The 16,773-nt window shown below is 45.1% G+C and overlaps 1 protein-coding gene across 1 annotated transcript; it reads left to right on the top strand.

Moving 5' to 3' along the window:
• Positions 1 to 3,061: 3,061 nt before the first annotated feature.
• Positions 3,062 to 14,767, top strand: F2RL1 (F2R like trypsin receptor 1). Its single transcript, XM_004420441.3, has 2 exons — positions 3,062 to 3,315; positions 12,436 to 14,767. Exons 1-2 carry the CDS (start codon positions 3,234 to 3,236, stop codon positions 13,545 to 13,547), a joined length of 1,194 nt encoding a protein of 397 aa, XP_004420498.1. The 5' UTR covers positions 3,062 to 3,233; the 3' UTR covers positions 13,548 to 14,767.
• The last annotated feature ends 2,006 nt before the right edge of the window (positions 14,768 to 16,773 follow it).

Genomic DNA, 16,773 nt, shown 5'->3' with positions numbered 1-16,773 from the left:
GAAGAGTTTGATGAGTTTGATAAATGATTGTAGAATTGATTGAATGAAATGACTTTTCCCTCAGTGTCTGGCCTCCCCAGTTCCAACTGTATTTTCCTTAGACTTGTAGAAGGTGGGAAACTGACAAAGTTCTCAATTCCCAGAGCCAGGCTGTTTGGAATTGCCCAGGGGTCATTTTGCTGTACTGTTCACAGAGCCAGACAACACCCCAAGGCCTTCAGGGCAAAGGAGTCATCAATATCTAAAGAACAAATACTGTCACAGGAAAACTTCTGCCAACTGACTCAGATGAATGTAGTTCATTTAGTCAGGCTGCTGGGAGCAATCACATTCTTGAGGTAATGAACTCACAGCATTGTTCAATAAAATATTTTCTTGGAAATTCTGATGATTCAGGACATATTTCCATAGGATACCAGTGAAAAATTAAAGTGGAAAACAGCTGGACTTGATGCATTCTTCTCTGAGAAGAGGAAGAGTCATTGGGGCAGTCATTCTATAGGAGCCACCATTGCTTGAGTGCCTACCAGATACCAAGAACTGTGCTAAGAAGTCTTCACGGGCATTTAGCAACCTGAATCTTCACAACCACCCTCCAAGAAAGGTATGACCATATCATCATCCCCAGATTGTAGACGTCGTAATAATAGGTCACAGATGATGAAATGGAGGCTTAGGAAGATCGAAGGGACATCATAGGGATTGAGTATCTTCCCTAGTGAGGGACCCTCAGGAGTGACCTGATCCCCATCAGGAGAACTGTCATACAATAGGATGAGGCAGTCCCCAGAGCTGCTTCTAGAAGCCAGCTTTTCCTGGGCATAGGCTGAGGCGTGTGGCCTGGGAGGCAGCATCCTGAGAGCTGGAGTGCAGGTCGTGAAGACTCCTGAGAGAAAGGAAGGAAACAAATAGAATGTTTGTTGAACTTCTATCGTGCATCAAACACAGTCACAATTTACTTTATCCTCAGACAACTTTAACCTAACAATAATTAACTCCATTTTATAGGTAAGGAACCTAAACCTTAGAAAGGGTAGGTAATTTGTCCAAGGTCACACAGATGTTAGCCAGAGGAGAAGCCAGAATTTGCCCACAGGGTTACATGGTTTCAAAGGCTAAGCTCTTTCCACATTCCCAAAAGAACTCACTGGAGACACGGCAATGAGAGGTTCCTAAGAGATGGGCCTACTGAAAGGCAGCCATTGAAGAGAATTGTCTCATTCACCGGACAGTTTCCCCTGGCCATTCTTGTCTGTGTGTGTTGGGAGGCAGGCCATTCCTCTTAGGCAGGGAGAAATTATTCCATTCTCATGGCGTGTTCAGGGCCATTTGCTTCTCTTCCTTTTCAACCATTTATTTCCCTGCTCTGTGAGCTCCTCTGTCAGGGCAGAGGGAAGAGGCATAATGCTAGCCGTCCACTTAGGTAACTTTGGGGAAATGATTGGGGATATGGTTGAAACAACTGGCTAACATGACATTTTATACAATTTTGTCTGCCTGAATTATCTGGAACCCACATTAGTTCTGTTAATTGGCCCCATGGTGGGTTCAGCAAGAGGTCATACAGAGGACACAGGGCCTTTACCAGATGTAGGCTCCATCCTAGAAACTCACAGGCCCAAGATTGTGGCTGTTCAGTTTATGGTTGTTCAAAAATTAATGATGGTCACTGGCAACTGACTCACCAAACTCAGGTCTTCTGGGAAGAATCATGGACTCTCAGGGCTCAAGCCCCTCAAGAGGTTATCTGGACTCACCCAGTCTGGCCCCTAAGCCTGGAAGGGAAATCCCTCTCCAACATGCTGGACCCATGCCCTGGTCCTTGGTGGCAAGCCGTGCAGCCGTGTGGACCTCAGCTTCCCCAGTTAGAAATCTCTTTCTACACTGAGCCAAAATCAGCCTCCCACTGTGGCTTCCACCTGTTTCTGCTCTGGAGCTACTCAGAAAGCATCTAATCCTCTTCTACATGCTAATCCTTCAAATATCTGAAGACAACGCTTGCCTTTCTCTTTTCTGCTCCTCCGCTGCCCAATAGTTTAAGTGGATAACAGTAAACTTTATTTTACCTTTTCAAAGCAAGTAAAAAGTAAGACATTACCAATATGATGAAGGCCCTTGTGCACCCTCCCCAGTCCCTCACTCCTCTCCCCACCCCCTCTATCTGCTTGTGTATTTCTTTAGGCTAGGGGTCCCCATGCGGAAGAGACCCCGGTGGAAGCATTTGCAGCGCAGTGATTAATAGAAGAAAGTGGCAGTCATAGACTACAGTTTAAATGTGATGGAGGTTTACAAACTGTATCTATAAACTGAGTAACTGTCGGCAATTTATCCAACCTAAGCTCCATTTCCTCCTCTGTAAAATGGGAATAATAATCACACATATTGTGCGTCGGGATTAAACTAGACAGTGCTCCTAAATCGTTAGCACATGGCACTTAAAGTAGCTGTTCCAACTGTTTTCTGCCCTGCACCTCACAGACGAGGAAATGGGCCTAGAAGGGGGTGGAGAGGTTTGTTCGAGGTCACAGCTAGTTAGCACAGTTGGAAACCTAACCCCAGATCCCTGACCCCTCCCGCCGGGACCCCTTCCTGCTCCCCACCGTTGGTGTCCGCAGCCGTCCATCTGCCCCAACAGATTAGAAACTGCCCCCTCATCCGACAGTGCCCACCACACTGGGAAGCCTCTATCAGCTACAACAAGTGCAGTGAGCTCGAGTCTGGCTTTTGGCCATGTAGGAAAGGGGAGCGAGGGAGATGGACGATACTGGCTCCCCTGGATCAACGAAAGGTTAAAGGTAGTTCTAGGCGTTGCCCAGGCCAGGATGACCCCGCGATGCGAGCGCTCCTGCCATTTGCATTCCAACACAGCCACTTCACCCGCCCAAGCCCGCCCTCGGGCGGGTCCGGCAGCCTGGCGGACGCAGCTCGGCACCCGAGCGCGGAGCAGGGGTGCGGAGGTCGGGGCGCCCAGCCCGGTGGCCGCGGGTGCGGCCCGGCGCCCGCTGTGCGGGGGCGTGGCCTCGCGGCGCGGCGGCCCCGGGGCGTGGCCTCGCGCAGGTGCGTCGAGCGGCTCTGGTTTCGCTGAAACTTCTCCGGCCCTGGGGAGGCGAGCGCAGAGGCTCCCATTAGGGGCAGGTGGAAGGTGGCTTTCTCTCCGCGCGGCGAGCGGGCTCTGAGTTTCGAATCGGTGGCAGCGAACTGCGCGCCCGCCGGGCGTCGGGGCTGCTGGAAGGATGCGACGTCCGAGCGCGGCGTGGCTGCTGGGGGGGGCCATCCTGCTGGCGGCCTCCGCCTCCTGCAGTCGCACCATCCCAGGTGAGAGACTTGGCCGAGGGGGGCTCGTGCCGCTAGGGAGCGGGGTCCCGGGCGCCATGGGCAGGTGGTGGAAGCGGGGCAGGTGCGCGAAGGGTGTCCTGCTGCCGCCGCCGCCGCCGCCTCGCCGCGTCCCGCAGCCTCCGCTCGGTGGCTTTGATGGGGGGATCCTGCGCCCGGAGAGCACCAGCTGGGACAACCGGGGAGGCTGAAGTCGGCGGGGAGGAAGAGGAGGGAACGGAGAGCTCGCGGGTTCCCGGAGGGCTCAGCCTCCTCCCTGGGGGTGGCTTCTTTGCAAACACTAAGTCATTAGGAGCTTTTCGCGCACCCCGGCGACCTCCTCCAGGCTGGCCCCGTGGGACCCCTGCAGTTAGCGTGGTGATGGCTCAGGGCGGGGTGGAGTGGGGGGGAGCCCGCGGCCTGGAACCTTCTATCTCGCTTTTTGCAACCCTTTCAACCTGCGGAGCCCCCTCTTTGGGGTCGGCCCACGGCGTTCGAGACCCGCCCGGGCCCGGCAGCTCCTCGGGCGCCGTGGACGGCCCGGGTGTGAAGTCGGGGCCGGCCCCCGCTGGCTTCTCGGGGTGACGTGCCCTCAGCCTCGAGTTTTAGGCCAGTTGGGCGTCACGCGGGTTTACGAATGGAACTTCTTGGACCCTGCCTCGTATTCGACCAGGTGACCTTACGGCCTGGGCCTCCGGGTCCTTCCGTGGCACACGCAGCGTGCACTGGCGGCCCCTCAGGGCTGCAGGCCGGAGGCTGTCAGCCCCGGGCACGGAACAGCGCGGGAGCCGTCCGGGCGGTGCGCCGGTGCCAGCTTGTGCGCGGCGGCCGGATCCGCGGGCGGCTGCCCCGGGTGCGCTCCAACTTGTCCTGCTGGGGGTGGAATCTCCCGGCCTGAGCAGGCCTCTGAGGGCGTGGGGGAGGTTTGGCCTGAGGTCAAGCTTCTGTGATGCTAACGGACGCCCCGCGGTTTCGGGCAGCCAGGGTGGCCTTATAAGGGAGGCTTTAATTTCCCTGCGAAATTTGCAGACCTGCTGGAAAAGGCAGTTTCTCACTTTTATCCTCTTCATGAAGACATTTTAAAAAGACCAGATCACTGTGAATTTGAGTTGGATTGAAGAGTATGATTCTTTTCCCCCCGGAGTTATGGAATAGGATGTTATGCTGTATACTTGAAAACTGCCCACTGTATACATTTTATTGATCAGCAACAGGAAAGGCATTTATTTCGGGGAAGTATTGAAACCGTGATGAACACTTCTCCGTTTGCCTTTGTCTTTTAAAGTTGGAAACTTAAAATTCAGGAGCAAAACTTAGTATATGCAAACATTTTTTAAAAACATGTGAATGTAGGTGATTGAACGCTTTTATGATTCACACAGTTCCTATGGGAAGCTGCCCCTGAGTGTTTGGCTTGTTCTTGTTTACAAAGCGAGAGGCAGGGGAGTATAAGGTGAACTTGATTTAACAGCAAAAAAATCAAATTACTTGTTAACCAGAGCTATTTAATATTGTAGCTTGTTTTTGTTTTTTTTTTCCTTCAGACTTCTATTCCTTTGCAGTTAACTTTGCTAAAGGGTAAGCTAAGTAATGGTGAGACATTCGGTAGATGGAGCTTCCTCCCAAGTTGAAACTAGGTTGGTTTTGATTAAGAAATACAGCATCACCAGAGTTTCTCTGCCCCTCGGCACCCGTTTCCTCATTCGCTTTCAGCCTGACTCGCAGGCCTGCTCCTCAGTTTGCCACAGGGCAGATATTAGGTTTGATTTTCTTCCCAAAGGTCTCACCCCAGAAGACTGCCTCATGGCAGGGACCTCAGCCTGGAGTACCACCTTCTCGTTTTACAGACAGGGCCATTGAATTGATGGGGGGCAAGGAAAACACCCCGTCAGGCCCCTGCTTTCCTTCCCATCACAACAGTAATTGATAATTATTTGTGTAAATATGTTTAATCTGTCTCGCCACTGGATCATATATTCTGGGAGGCCGGGGACTCTAGCATCTTCTCCATCACCATGGTCCAGCACAATCTCATTATCTAAAGGACCTTGGTAAATACCAGATAAAGAATGAAGTGAGGGGACTTGCCCAGTGACCTGGCAGGTGGATGGCTGTTTGGCCCTTCAGTCGGCTTGTTTCAGGCACTTACTGTTTTCTACCGTGTCATCAGCCTGGGAGGTCCCCTATAATGCAGTAATTCCATTTTTCTTTTGGAGACTGAAACTTCTCTTTATAATTGATTTTTAATTATACAAGTAATGTGTGTTGACTGAAGAGGAAAAATGAGCCAAAAAGTGGGGGGAAATTTAATTAAATCACCTCAGTTCCCAAAGTAACCACTGCTAACATTTTGTTCTATATTCTTTCCCATGCTTTCATATATCCATGCATAAAATATGTACTGAAAAATATAGAAAATCTTTTTGTACAAGTTTGGAATTATATAAACGTCAGTAAATATAAAACATCTTTAATGACTCTAAAGTATGTTATAGGAGGATGTATCATAATTTTTAAAATTTATTTATTTATTTAAAGAAAATCCCTCCCCACCAAAGCCCCAGTGCATAGTTGTGTATCCTAGTTGTGGGTCTTTCCAGCTCTTCTGTGTGGGACGCCACCTCAACATGGCTTGATGAGCAGTGAGTAGGTCTGTGCCCAGGATCTGAACTGGCAAACCCTGGGCCGCCGAAGTGGAGCATGCGAACTTAACCACTATTTGGGGCCTGCCCCAAATCATAATTTTTAAATTGGTCCTCTGTTGATAGACACAAGGGGTATTTCCAATGTTTTGTGTTAAGAGAGAACACTGTAATGAACATGAAGATGAGACTTCTGGTTTGTGTTCGGTCCCCTAGCTTGCCCTGTAGTTACTGATTAATCTTGTTGGTGATGTTTTAGTGAAGTCTGTGTTTGACTTTCTTATGGTTTTATTAGCTGGGCAAGTGTTGAGAGGAAAACAGTTCATCCTGAAAGATCACGTGAAAATGACTAAAGTGTACCTAGGGAGGGGAACCTGCAACTGAAGCTCTTTATTTTTCAGTCTGGGCTCCCAGAGGTCAGGAGCAAACAAAAACTGGGGGTGTGGGGAGAGCAGGGAAGAGGGTACCAGTAGACAGTTAACACAAAGAAAATGCTTGGCTCTGTACTGTGGTTGGTGGGCTTCGCTGGCCGCAGGATACTTAAAATAACAAAGGACAAGTAGTGTTTTTAAAATTAAAAGTTTTACATGCATTTTTTTCCAAAACTGTACCAATTAGAAGGGTCTAAAAAAATGAAATTCCCCATTCTCTGCCCCCTCCACTCTCAACAGACCTCTCTGCACAAATATATATTTTATAACAATAGAAGGACCATATGGTACACATTGTTTACAATTCATTTTTTTTACATAATAAATCTATTCATGGTCAGTGTATAGAAATCTCTCCATGGGGGGATATTATTCATCGTATAAATGTCCTAAGTTATTGAGCTAGTCTCCTTTTTGGTGGATGTTGAGACTAGTATTGTTTTACCATGATAAACAATGTTCCAGTAAGTTTTCTTGCACGGTATTTTTGTGCACTTTAGCTAGTATACGTGCAGGAAAAATTCCTAGAAGTAAATTGCTAGGTCATAGGGCAAGCACACTTTAAATTTTGATATATTTTGCCAAATTGTCCTCCAAAAAGATTGTACCAATTTACACTCCTTTGAAAAAGAAATCCAAACACTATAGAGGGGTGTGAAGTAAAAAAAGAAAGTTCACCACTCCCCACCCATTCTACTCCACAGAGATGACTATTGTTTATAGTTTGGTGGGAATCTTGCTGAACATCAGATTTTGCAAGTAAATTATATTACCATTTTATTATACAGATGGAAGCATATTGTTCTGCCAGTTGCTCTTTCAATTGACAGCATGTTGTCACTATCTTTCCATTTCGATATTTTTTGAATAGTGTAGTGTCTACTGTGAATGGTAGGGACCGTGCTGGGGATGGGGTAAGTTAGGAAAGGGGCCTGGGGAACAGTGCTTGTTTCCTGTTTGTAATTGGGCTGAGGGGTGGTGCCTTGAGCATCTGTGGGTGTGTGTATTCTTTCGTAGTTGGGCAGTATTGATTACTGCCCCCAAATGGGGATGCTTTTGTAGCCAGATACTTTATATGTGTTTAAACTTCATATGTGCCTTTAATTTCTTCCCCACCCTGTGAAATAGAAATGATGTTACCTGGTTTGCAGATGGGTTATACAGTTGGGAGCTGGGATAGCATTAGTCCTAGACGAGCTCTGTGAGTTTGGTGAATGGTATAGGACACTGTAGGGGTAAAAGTCTATGCGCTCTGCTGAAGGGGCTTCAGGGACCTTTGAGCAGCGTCTAGACCTTTACCACTGTGTATCTTAAAACATAAGCAGCGTGCTGCTTGTGCAATGGACACAGTGAACGTGAACAGTATTTTTGACGGAGACCATTCAAGATTGTATGTTGGAATATTCTCAGGAAATTTTTCTTTCTCTCTTTCTCTCTCTTTTTTTTTTCTTTAGTATTTCTTGCTCTTTTTTTCTTTTTTTTCTTCTTCTTTTTTATTTTAGTAGTCTTATTTAAAACAGGTTTTGATTTCTCTTTACATGAACTGTTCGGACCTGGTATGTGCTTATTTTTATGGAAAATTTTAAACAAATGAAAGTAGAATATTATAGTGAATCCCATATACCCCTCGCACAGCTTCAATAATTAGACCCAGCCTATTCCTGCCCTCCTCCCTGTGTTATTCTTTGACAGCTTTATTAAGATATAATTTGCATACCACACTTCAATAACTTTTAGAATATTCAGAGTTGTGTATCCATCACCACAATCAGCTTTAGAACATTTTCATTACCCTAAAAGAACACCCCACCCACCCCTTAGCCATCACCCCCAATCTCCCCATTCCCCAGCTCCTGGCAGCCACGAATCTACTTTTTGTCTATGGATTTGCCTAATCAGAATATTTAATATAAATGGAATCATACAATACGTGTCCCTTTGTGACTGGCTTCTTTTACTTAGCATAATCTTTCCAGGTTCATCCATGTTGTAGCATGTATCAGTACTTCATTTCCTTTTATTGCCAAATAATATTCCATTTTGTACATATACCACATTTTGTTTATCCATTCATCAGTTGATGGAAATTTGGGTTATTTCCACTTTGAGGCTCTTATGAATAATGCTGCTAGGAGTTTTTGTGTGGACACATGTTTTCATTTGTCTCTTGAGTATATACTTAGGAGTGTACTTGCTGGGTTGTGTGGCAGCTCTGTTTAACCGTTTGAGGAACTGCCAGATTTTTTTCCCACAGTGACGGCACCATTTTACATTCCCACCAGCAGTGTTTCTGAGTTCCAATCCCTGTGTGATTTTGAAATAAATCCAGATACAATTTCATCTTAAAATATTTCAGTATGTATTCATAAAAGATGAGGATTTCTTTTTTTAAACATAACCACTTAACCGCTAACAATAATTTCTTCATATAAAATAGTCTGTTCAAATTTCTAATTGTCTCTTAAATGTCATAAACGTTAGTTTAATAGTTTGTTTGCAGTCCACCCATTACATAAGGTAGATAATGTATTTAAATCTTTTAATTTATGAGTCCCTCCTCCTCGCCTCTTGCTTATTTTTTTGCCTTGTAATTTATATTTTGAGGAAACCAGGTCCTTTATCCTGCAGCAGTCTCCACAGTCTGGATTTTGTTGGCCTCGTTTTTGTGGTGTTAAGATGTCCCATGGTCCCCGTTATTTCCATTAATTTGGCAGTTGGATCCAGGTGCTTGGTCAGATTCAGGTTATTTTGTTTGTCTGTTTGTTTTGTTTTTATTTTTTCCAAGGTTACTTCACAGGCTCTTCTTACGAGGCGCATAATGTCTGGTCGTCATGTTTTGTGATGTTAGTAGCTGTGGACAAACAATGCCTAGATTTTCATCTTTTTATAAAGTTATATAACTTTTTTTTTGTACTGTGGGAAAAAATTGAGTTTTCCTTGTAGTAACTCTAAAATCCTGGTGGCTCTGCATCCTGCAGAAACGCAGGCTGACTCTTGAATCGGTGTCTGGTGGGCTGTGTCTGGGGCGGGTGTCCAGCTCTTTGCATGCGGAGCTCCGCAGGCCACCCTCCACTCTTCGGTTCGCAGCCCTGCCACCCCCGCCCCCGGGCGAGCTGTGAACAGTCTTCAGAATTATGTATTTCAAGTAAATATATAAATTATTGGAGGAGGGGCTAATTTGCAGAGGATGGTTTTTAAAATGGTAAAATTTTACGTTTAGAAATTTCTGTTTGAGAAAACATGTAGTGTGCGGTCAGCGCAGGCTCAGCTGGTCTCGATGGATTCCAGCAGGTGACCTCAGGGCAGGGCCTCGGGTGCCGTGTGGCTGTTCAGAACCATGGCTTCTAGAAGTGGACTAGGTGGGGTTGAATCCTGACTCTCCACCCACTGACCGTTTAGCCTGGGGAAAGTTACTCCGTTTCTTTGTGCTTCAGTTTATGCATCTGTAAAAAGAGGATCTCATAATAGTACCTTCCCGATGAGGTTGTTGTGGGAGTGGAATAGGTTAACAGGGTAAAGGGTTGAAGCAGGGCCGGACACGTGGTAGGAGCCCTTCCTGAGAGCTGGCGCTGTAGGTGTTTCCGGTGGGTTTGTTTTGTGCAGCTGTGCTCCCGTAACCCCTGCTGCTGTCTCGTGTGGTGTTCTACCACCTGGGCCAGGCCAGGGCCCTACGGAAACAGGCAGGAGAGCTGTCCCTCATTTCTTTCCTTCCTTGGGGTGGCTGGCTGAGCTTTGCAATCCATCGCAGGTGTGGTGAGCCCCTGCTCCACGTCCAGGGCTACGCCAGGGGCTGTGGCGACTAGGAGGGAATTATGACACAGTCCTGGAATTGAAGAAACCAAGACTCTCATACAGGAACCCCTGCCATTTGGGTGCCTGGGGCGAGTCCCACAGACATATCACCTGTCTGTAAATGCGTTGCTGCTGTTCTCTTGCGGTGCTGCAAAACTGGTCACTCTTCTAACTGGTTTTGAAAAACACTAAGTGGGTCACGAAATCAATGACAGGGTAGTGACTGGCTTTTTATAAGAATGGAATAGAATACAATAGGCAGTATCAGAGTATACCCTGCATAAAAGGGTAATAATTATTTTGTGAAACTTTTTTTTCCATTATGGAGATATAGATATGTATTGGAACTCGGTTGCCATAAAGAATATGTTTCTTTTTTTTTTTAAATGCTATCTTTTTTTTTTTTTAACAATTTTATTTATTTATTTATTTTTCCCCTCAAAGTCCTAGTAGATAGTTGTATGTCATAGCTGCACATCCTTCTAGTTGCTGTATGTGGGACACGGCCTCAGCATGGACAGAGAAGCGGTGTGTCGGTGCACGCCCGGGATCCGAACCCGGGCCGCCAGCAGCAGAGCACAAGCACTTAACCGCTAAGCCACGGGGCCAGCCCAAGAATATGTTTCTTACTACAGGTTATAGTCTTGTATTTGAAGAACATGGTAATATGTAGGAATATTATTTTTATTTAAAAATAATTTATGTTCTTTTAAAAAAATTTTTAAAGAAATTAGAACAAGAGATAAGTCTATCCTAAATGTATTAGTTTCTTGTGCCATAACAAATTGCCACAAACTGGTAGTTTAAAACAGAAATTTATTCTCTCACAGTTCTGGAGGCCAGAAATCTGAAATTGAGGTGTGGGCACCTCTGAAGACTCAAGGGGAGAATCCGTTCCTCGCCTCCTTCAGCTTCTGGTGGCTGTTGGCATTTCTTGGCGTCCCTTGGCATTACTCCAATCTCTGCCTCCATTTTCATATTGCTTTCTCCTCTCTGTCTTCTCTTCTGTCACCGTCAAATCTCCCTCTGCCCTTCTCTGACAGAGACACTTGTCATTGGATTTAGGGCCCACCTGGATAATCCAGGGTGATGATCTCATCTCAAGATCCTTAATTATATCTACAAAGAGCCTTTTGTAAATAAAGTAATGATCACAGATTCTAGGGATTAGGACATGGACATCTCTTTTGGGGGCCACCTTTTACTCCACTACCCTAAGTGAAAAGTGAAGTATTGCTCTCTCCACCTTCTAATCCTCCACCCAGGCTGACCACTGTTATTTAGTTCTTAATAGGGAAGCCTTGGGAGAAGTGAATGGTCCTGCTGACCATGGGTGCAAAGCTAGAAGAGGAAAAAGATGACCAAGCAGAGAAATGATCAGATAAACTCATGAGCGGATTTGACATCCTCCCTGGCATACTGTTTGGCAGTTTGCCCTGTTTTCTCTGCACGATGAAGGCTGACTGTTCCCTAGAATTAAAGTAAGATCCTTCAGTGTCCTCAAATTGTCCCTCACTTTCTTCTGCAGGTCCGTGAACATGTGGTTGAATGAATGGTTGAACACGTGCCCGTGATATGCCATTCATTTGTTTGTGGTTTCAAAAATTTAGTTCGTGATATGGGGATGGGAGCATAAGTTGTTAAAGCTTGTCTTGGTACTTGCTTGAAAGTCAGAACACAGGTTTGTCATTGGTATACCCACCCATCCAGTGATCTTGAGACCAGAAGGCTTGCCTGCCCCCTGGCCTCCATGGGAAGGTCTCCAGGAGGCCCACACAGAAGCAAGGAAATCCCTCCATGGCTGAGGCTGTCCTTGTAGGTGGAGAGAGAATGTCCCTTGTGCTCCTGGGAATCTCCCTGTGTCAGACTTTGAGATAGGGAATGACTGATGGGCCAGGCTGGAGCCTGTCTTGCGGCCAGAGTGAGATAGAGATGGCCATTATGAAAACAATTAGGAACTAATGAATGTGGACACTTGGTAAAATTAAATTGAAATACTGTCAGTTGTTGCTGGATTCATAGAAATCAATGTTATATTCCACACAGCCCTCCAATTAAAAAAAATGTTTGTTGTAAAAAAAAAAAAAAACAGACAACAAGAATCCTAATAATCTCATCGCCCAAAGAAAGCCCTTGTAAGCATTTTGTGTACTCCTCCTTCTGTCTTTATCTGAAGTACTTTTATTTGAACAAGCCAGCATTACTGCTGAAACATTGATTTCTGTAATGACCTTGTCTGCCCTGCCTTTCTTGTACAGGAACCAATAGAACCTCTAAAGGAAGAAGTCTCATTGGTAAAGTTGCCAGCCCAGCTCAAGTCACTGGGAAAGGAGTGACAGTGGAACCAGGCTTCTCCGTGGATGAATTTTCTGCCTCTGTCCTCACAGGAAAACTAACTACTGTCTTTCTTCCGATCGTCTACACAATTGTATTTGTGGTTGGTTTGCCAAGTAATGGCATGGCCCTGTGGGTCTTTCTTTTCCGAACAAGGAAGAGGCACCCCGCTGTGGTTTACATGGCCAGTCTGGCCTTGGCAGACCTCCTCTCTGTTATCTGGTTCCCTTTGAAGATTGCCTATCACATACATGGCAATAACTGGATTTACGGGGAATCCCTTTGCAAGGTGCTCATTGGCTTTTTCTACGGCAACATGTACTGTTCCATTCTCTTCATGACCTGTCTCAGCGTGCAGAGATACTGGGCCATCGTGAACCCCATGGTGCACCCCAGGAAGAAGGCAAACATTGCCATCGGTGTCTCCCTGGGAATATGGCTGCTGATTTTGCTGGTTACCATCCCCTTGTATGTCGTGAGGCAGACCATGCACATTCCAGCCCTGAACATCACCACCTGTCATGATGTTTTGCCTAAGGACGTGTTGGTGGGGGACATGTTCAATTATTTCCTATCTCTGGCCATCGGAGTCTTTCTGTTCCCAGCCCTCCTCACGGCCTCTGCCTATGTGCTGATGATCAAAACACTTCGATCTTCGACCATGGATGAAAACTCGGGGAAGAAGAAGCAGAGAGCCATCAAACTTATTGTCACTGTCCTGGCCATGTACCTGATCTGCTTCACTCCTAGTAACCTTCTGCTTGTTGTGCATTATTTCCTGATTAAAAACCGGAGCCAGAGCCACGTCTACGCCCTGTACATCGTAGCCCTCTGTCTCTCCACCCTCAACAGCTGCATCGATCCCTTTGTCTATTACTTTGTTTCAAAAGACTTCAGGGATCATGCGAAGAACGCTCTCCTTTGTCGAAGCGTCCGTGCAGTAAAGCAGATGCAAGTCTCTCTCACGTCAAAGAAATTCTCCAGGAAGTCCAGCTCTTACTCTTCAAGTTCAACCAGTGTGAAAACCTCCTATTGAGTTTTCCAGCTCCTCCCATGGAAGTTTTACAGGACGATTTGGAGGCTGCTTAGTGTTATGGGGATGTTTCTGTTGTTTCCTAACCAAGCGGATCCACCGCATAGCATGTATCTGCAGCACCTCTCAGGATTGCTGGAAGCTTCCCTGTTTGCATGAAGAAAGTCCCCCAAATTCACATAGATGTCAGTTTCAGAATTCCTCTACTCAGATGTTCCCAGAAACGGAACTGATAGAAGCAGACGTTTCTGAAGGTGGTGAACAGACAGAAACCCAGTGACTTGCAGAAACTAGTCTTGGCATGAAGACTAAGTTCTTAGCTGCAACTACATTTCTTTTACATCTGGGGTCAATCAGAGCCTTGTTAGGGCTTAAGGGCCCTCAGGGATGATTGGTTCACTTGACTGACTTTACAGATAAGGAAACTAAAGAGGTGAAGGAGCTACCCAGAGTCAGGTTTCCAACCAATGGCAGTGAGTTAGGATTGAACAGTAGAATGTGAATGATCAGTGGGGTCCTTGGACCCCTCATCAAAATCATCATGGATCTGGTTAAAAAATGCAGGTTAGCCAGACTCAGGAATGAGAGCTCAGAGTCTAGGAACAGTGCCTAGGAGCCTGCATGCTCGTGCATACCACGGGTGGAGAACCACTGGTCTGGGTGCTGCTTCCACTTCACAAGGTGCTGTAGTAGTTTTTGAAAAGAGAAGCAAACAGAATGCTTTGCTTCTCTTTGATGTTCAGCTTGTAATGAAATCTGTTTGTTGACTTACTGGGGCTTTCAATTATTTGTTTATTAATCCTCTGAGCTTTTGTATGTATCATTATCACACATCAAGGAAAATACAATGAGGATTTTAAATGTGGAAATAACAAATTTTGTGTAACTTTTTACTGACTTCAGTGAAATCTTCAGGTAGTCTGAGTAACAGACTGTTTTGTAACTCAGAATAACATTTACCATTTAGTATTTTAAAAAATTATTGTTGGACTACTTATTGTCAGTTTTGTTCACCTGTTATCAAGTATGAAACTATGAAGCCTTCACTGAGTTTGAACCACATCTGTTTGAAAAGAACACTAAAAAAGATGTGATTTGCAATATATTTAGGAGGTACTTGACTCCAAGCTGACTTTATACAACTGTTGTATTTGTGACTTTTTAAAATAATTATTTTTTGTATGATTGATTTATAAATAACACATGACTTTTTTTACAACTTATTTCTGAATTGTGTGTGTTTTGGTTTGTTTCTTGTTTTTGAGGGAAGGGGGGAGGGAGAAGGGAAGCAACAGCATCACTCTTCTGAGAAGAAATGTGATGCGTACACCTTATTTTTTATGTAAATAGGCCACACTGTACATATTGCTCTGTGACGATTGTTTTTCATTTAACTACGTCTTAAGATTCTTTCCATGTCTGCATCTGTAGGTTGACCTTCATTTTTAAAGGATACACACTATTCAATATTTTGGATATATTGTGATCTATTTAGTCATTTCCTTACCTATGGCTCCTGAAGTTGTCTCTTTCTCCGGTTAAAACAGTGCTGCGTTGAACATCTGTGTGCAGACATCTTTGTGGGTATTTCTGCAGGATGAGTTCCTGGAAGTAGTCTGCTATCAAACGTTAGATGCCCATTTTAAATTCTGGTAACTCTTGCCAAATTGCCTTCAGTAATTTGTACTTCTACCAAAAAGTAAGTTTGCACCTGTTTCCTGAAAGGCTCACCCACACTTGATCCATCAATCTTTTGAAATTTTACCAATCTGATTGGAAAAAATCTCACTGTTGTTTTAATTTGTATCGAAGCAGCAGAGCCCAGTGGCTAAGGCAGGTTCTGAGCTGCCAGGCAGGGCTGAATTCTGACTCCATCCTTTCTTTGTTTTTAGGGAAGATGCTTCTCTGTGCCTCAGTTTCCTCACTTGTAACATGAGGATGATCATATCTTTCTCCTGGAGTTGTTAGGATTAAATGTTGGGCGCATTTATGCCCCATAAACATTAGGTGACATTGTGACTGTTACTGTCTGACAGCTAATGAGATCTCCTTTCAGAGCTGCTCCTTTCAGAGCCAGTGGCAGTCCGCCTCCTTTGCTTGCTCTGCTTTGAGTCAATAGCAGGCATGTGGGATTGTCCTGTGTACAGGTGAGAAAGCGAAAGATGGTGGATACAGGGTAAAAGGGAACAGAAACGAATGGCTCCCAGGGGCCCTGCAGGTGGTCCATGGGCTGATCCAGTGACAAAATATTTCTGGTATTTGCCAATTCTTTATTAGTCATTTTTATAATACATGCTGATGGTAAAAAGCAAAAAAACCAAACTGAACAAAAATATATAAAATAAAAAATTTTCTGTGCTACTCATGCTCATTCTCATCTCCCAGCAGGAACTAATTTTTATAATTTTTTTATAGAAAATATATGTATATTATACTCTTAAAATAAGAATGAATATGTTAAAATAAGAATAAATATGTATGTGTATATAAATACATATAAGTGCATTTATATGTCGACTTCTAAATGAGTTCACATGGATCTTCCTCATTATTTTTAATGACCAGGTAGTATTCCGCATATGGATATTCATACTTTAATCACTACCCTATTGAAGAAGAGGTAGTTTTCTTGGTTCATTTTGACCAAGTCTTTGAATCGACATAACGAAGGGCAAAAGAAATGATTTGAGAAATAGAACCATAAGAATGTTTGTTTACTGAAGCAAAAGCTTTTCAAGTCACTTTTGTTTCTTTTGCCTTTGAGGAGTGGTCTCACAGACCCTGGTCTACCTGAACGAGGCCCCAAGGAGGTGGGGGGGACTCTGGCCCTGAGCACAGTAGGACCTGGGTGTGGTTGTCCTCGCTCTTGTGTTAGCTGTCTTGTTGTGGTCTGATTTTTCTGCACAATCTGAAAATGTGACTATTTTGCACTCCACTGGCCCCATTTACTGAACGAGGGCTCTCTTAATTAGACAGTGAATGTGGGTCTGCGTCCCATGGCGGGGGGGGGGGGGGGGGGGGGGGGGCAGGCTAGGCTAACCTGACCTGCCTGGGGTTGTTTCCCTGGGCTTTTCCTCCTGTGTCACTAGAGTTGTTTGCAGCAGGAGTTTCATCTGTAATTAATTTCCTGGTTATCAAGATTTCATAAATCCTGTGGCTCTAATCTCATCAGTATGCATAGTTGAGTGATTACAACTTTGTTCCTGTAACTTTAACCCTTTGGAGGCCC

Source organism: Ceratotherium simum, chromosome 4 (assembly GCF_057802395.1).
Source record: "Ceratotherium simum simum isolate JZ-2026a chromosome 4, ASM5780239v1, whole genome shotgun sequence".
Classification (NCBI taxonomy): Eukaryota; Metazoa; Chordata; class Mammalia; order Perissodactyla; family Rhinocerotidae; genus Ceratotherium; species Ceratotherium simum.
The sequence above is the reverse complement of the archived record's forward strand: the minus strand, read 5'-3'. Positions and strand labels throughout refer to the sequence as shown.

Excerpts from the sequence above, each read along its gene's own strand:
- F2RL1 (XM_004420441.3), top strand. The coding sequence starts at position 3,234 with ATGCGACGTCCGAGCGCGGCGTGGCTGCTGGGGGGGGCCATCCTGCTG. Across the intron at positions 3,316-12,435 it reads CTGCAGTCGCACCATCCCAG|GAACCAATAGAACCTCTAAA; the intron begins GTGAGAGACTTG and ends TTTCTTGTACAG.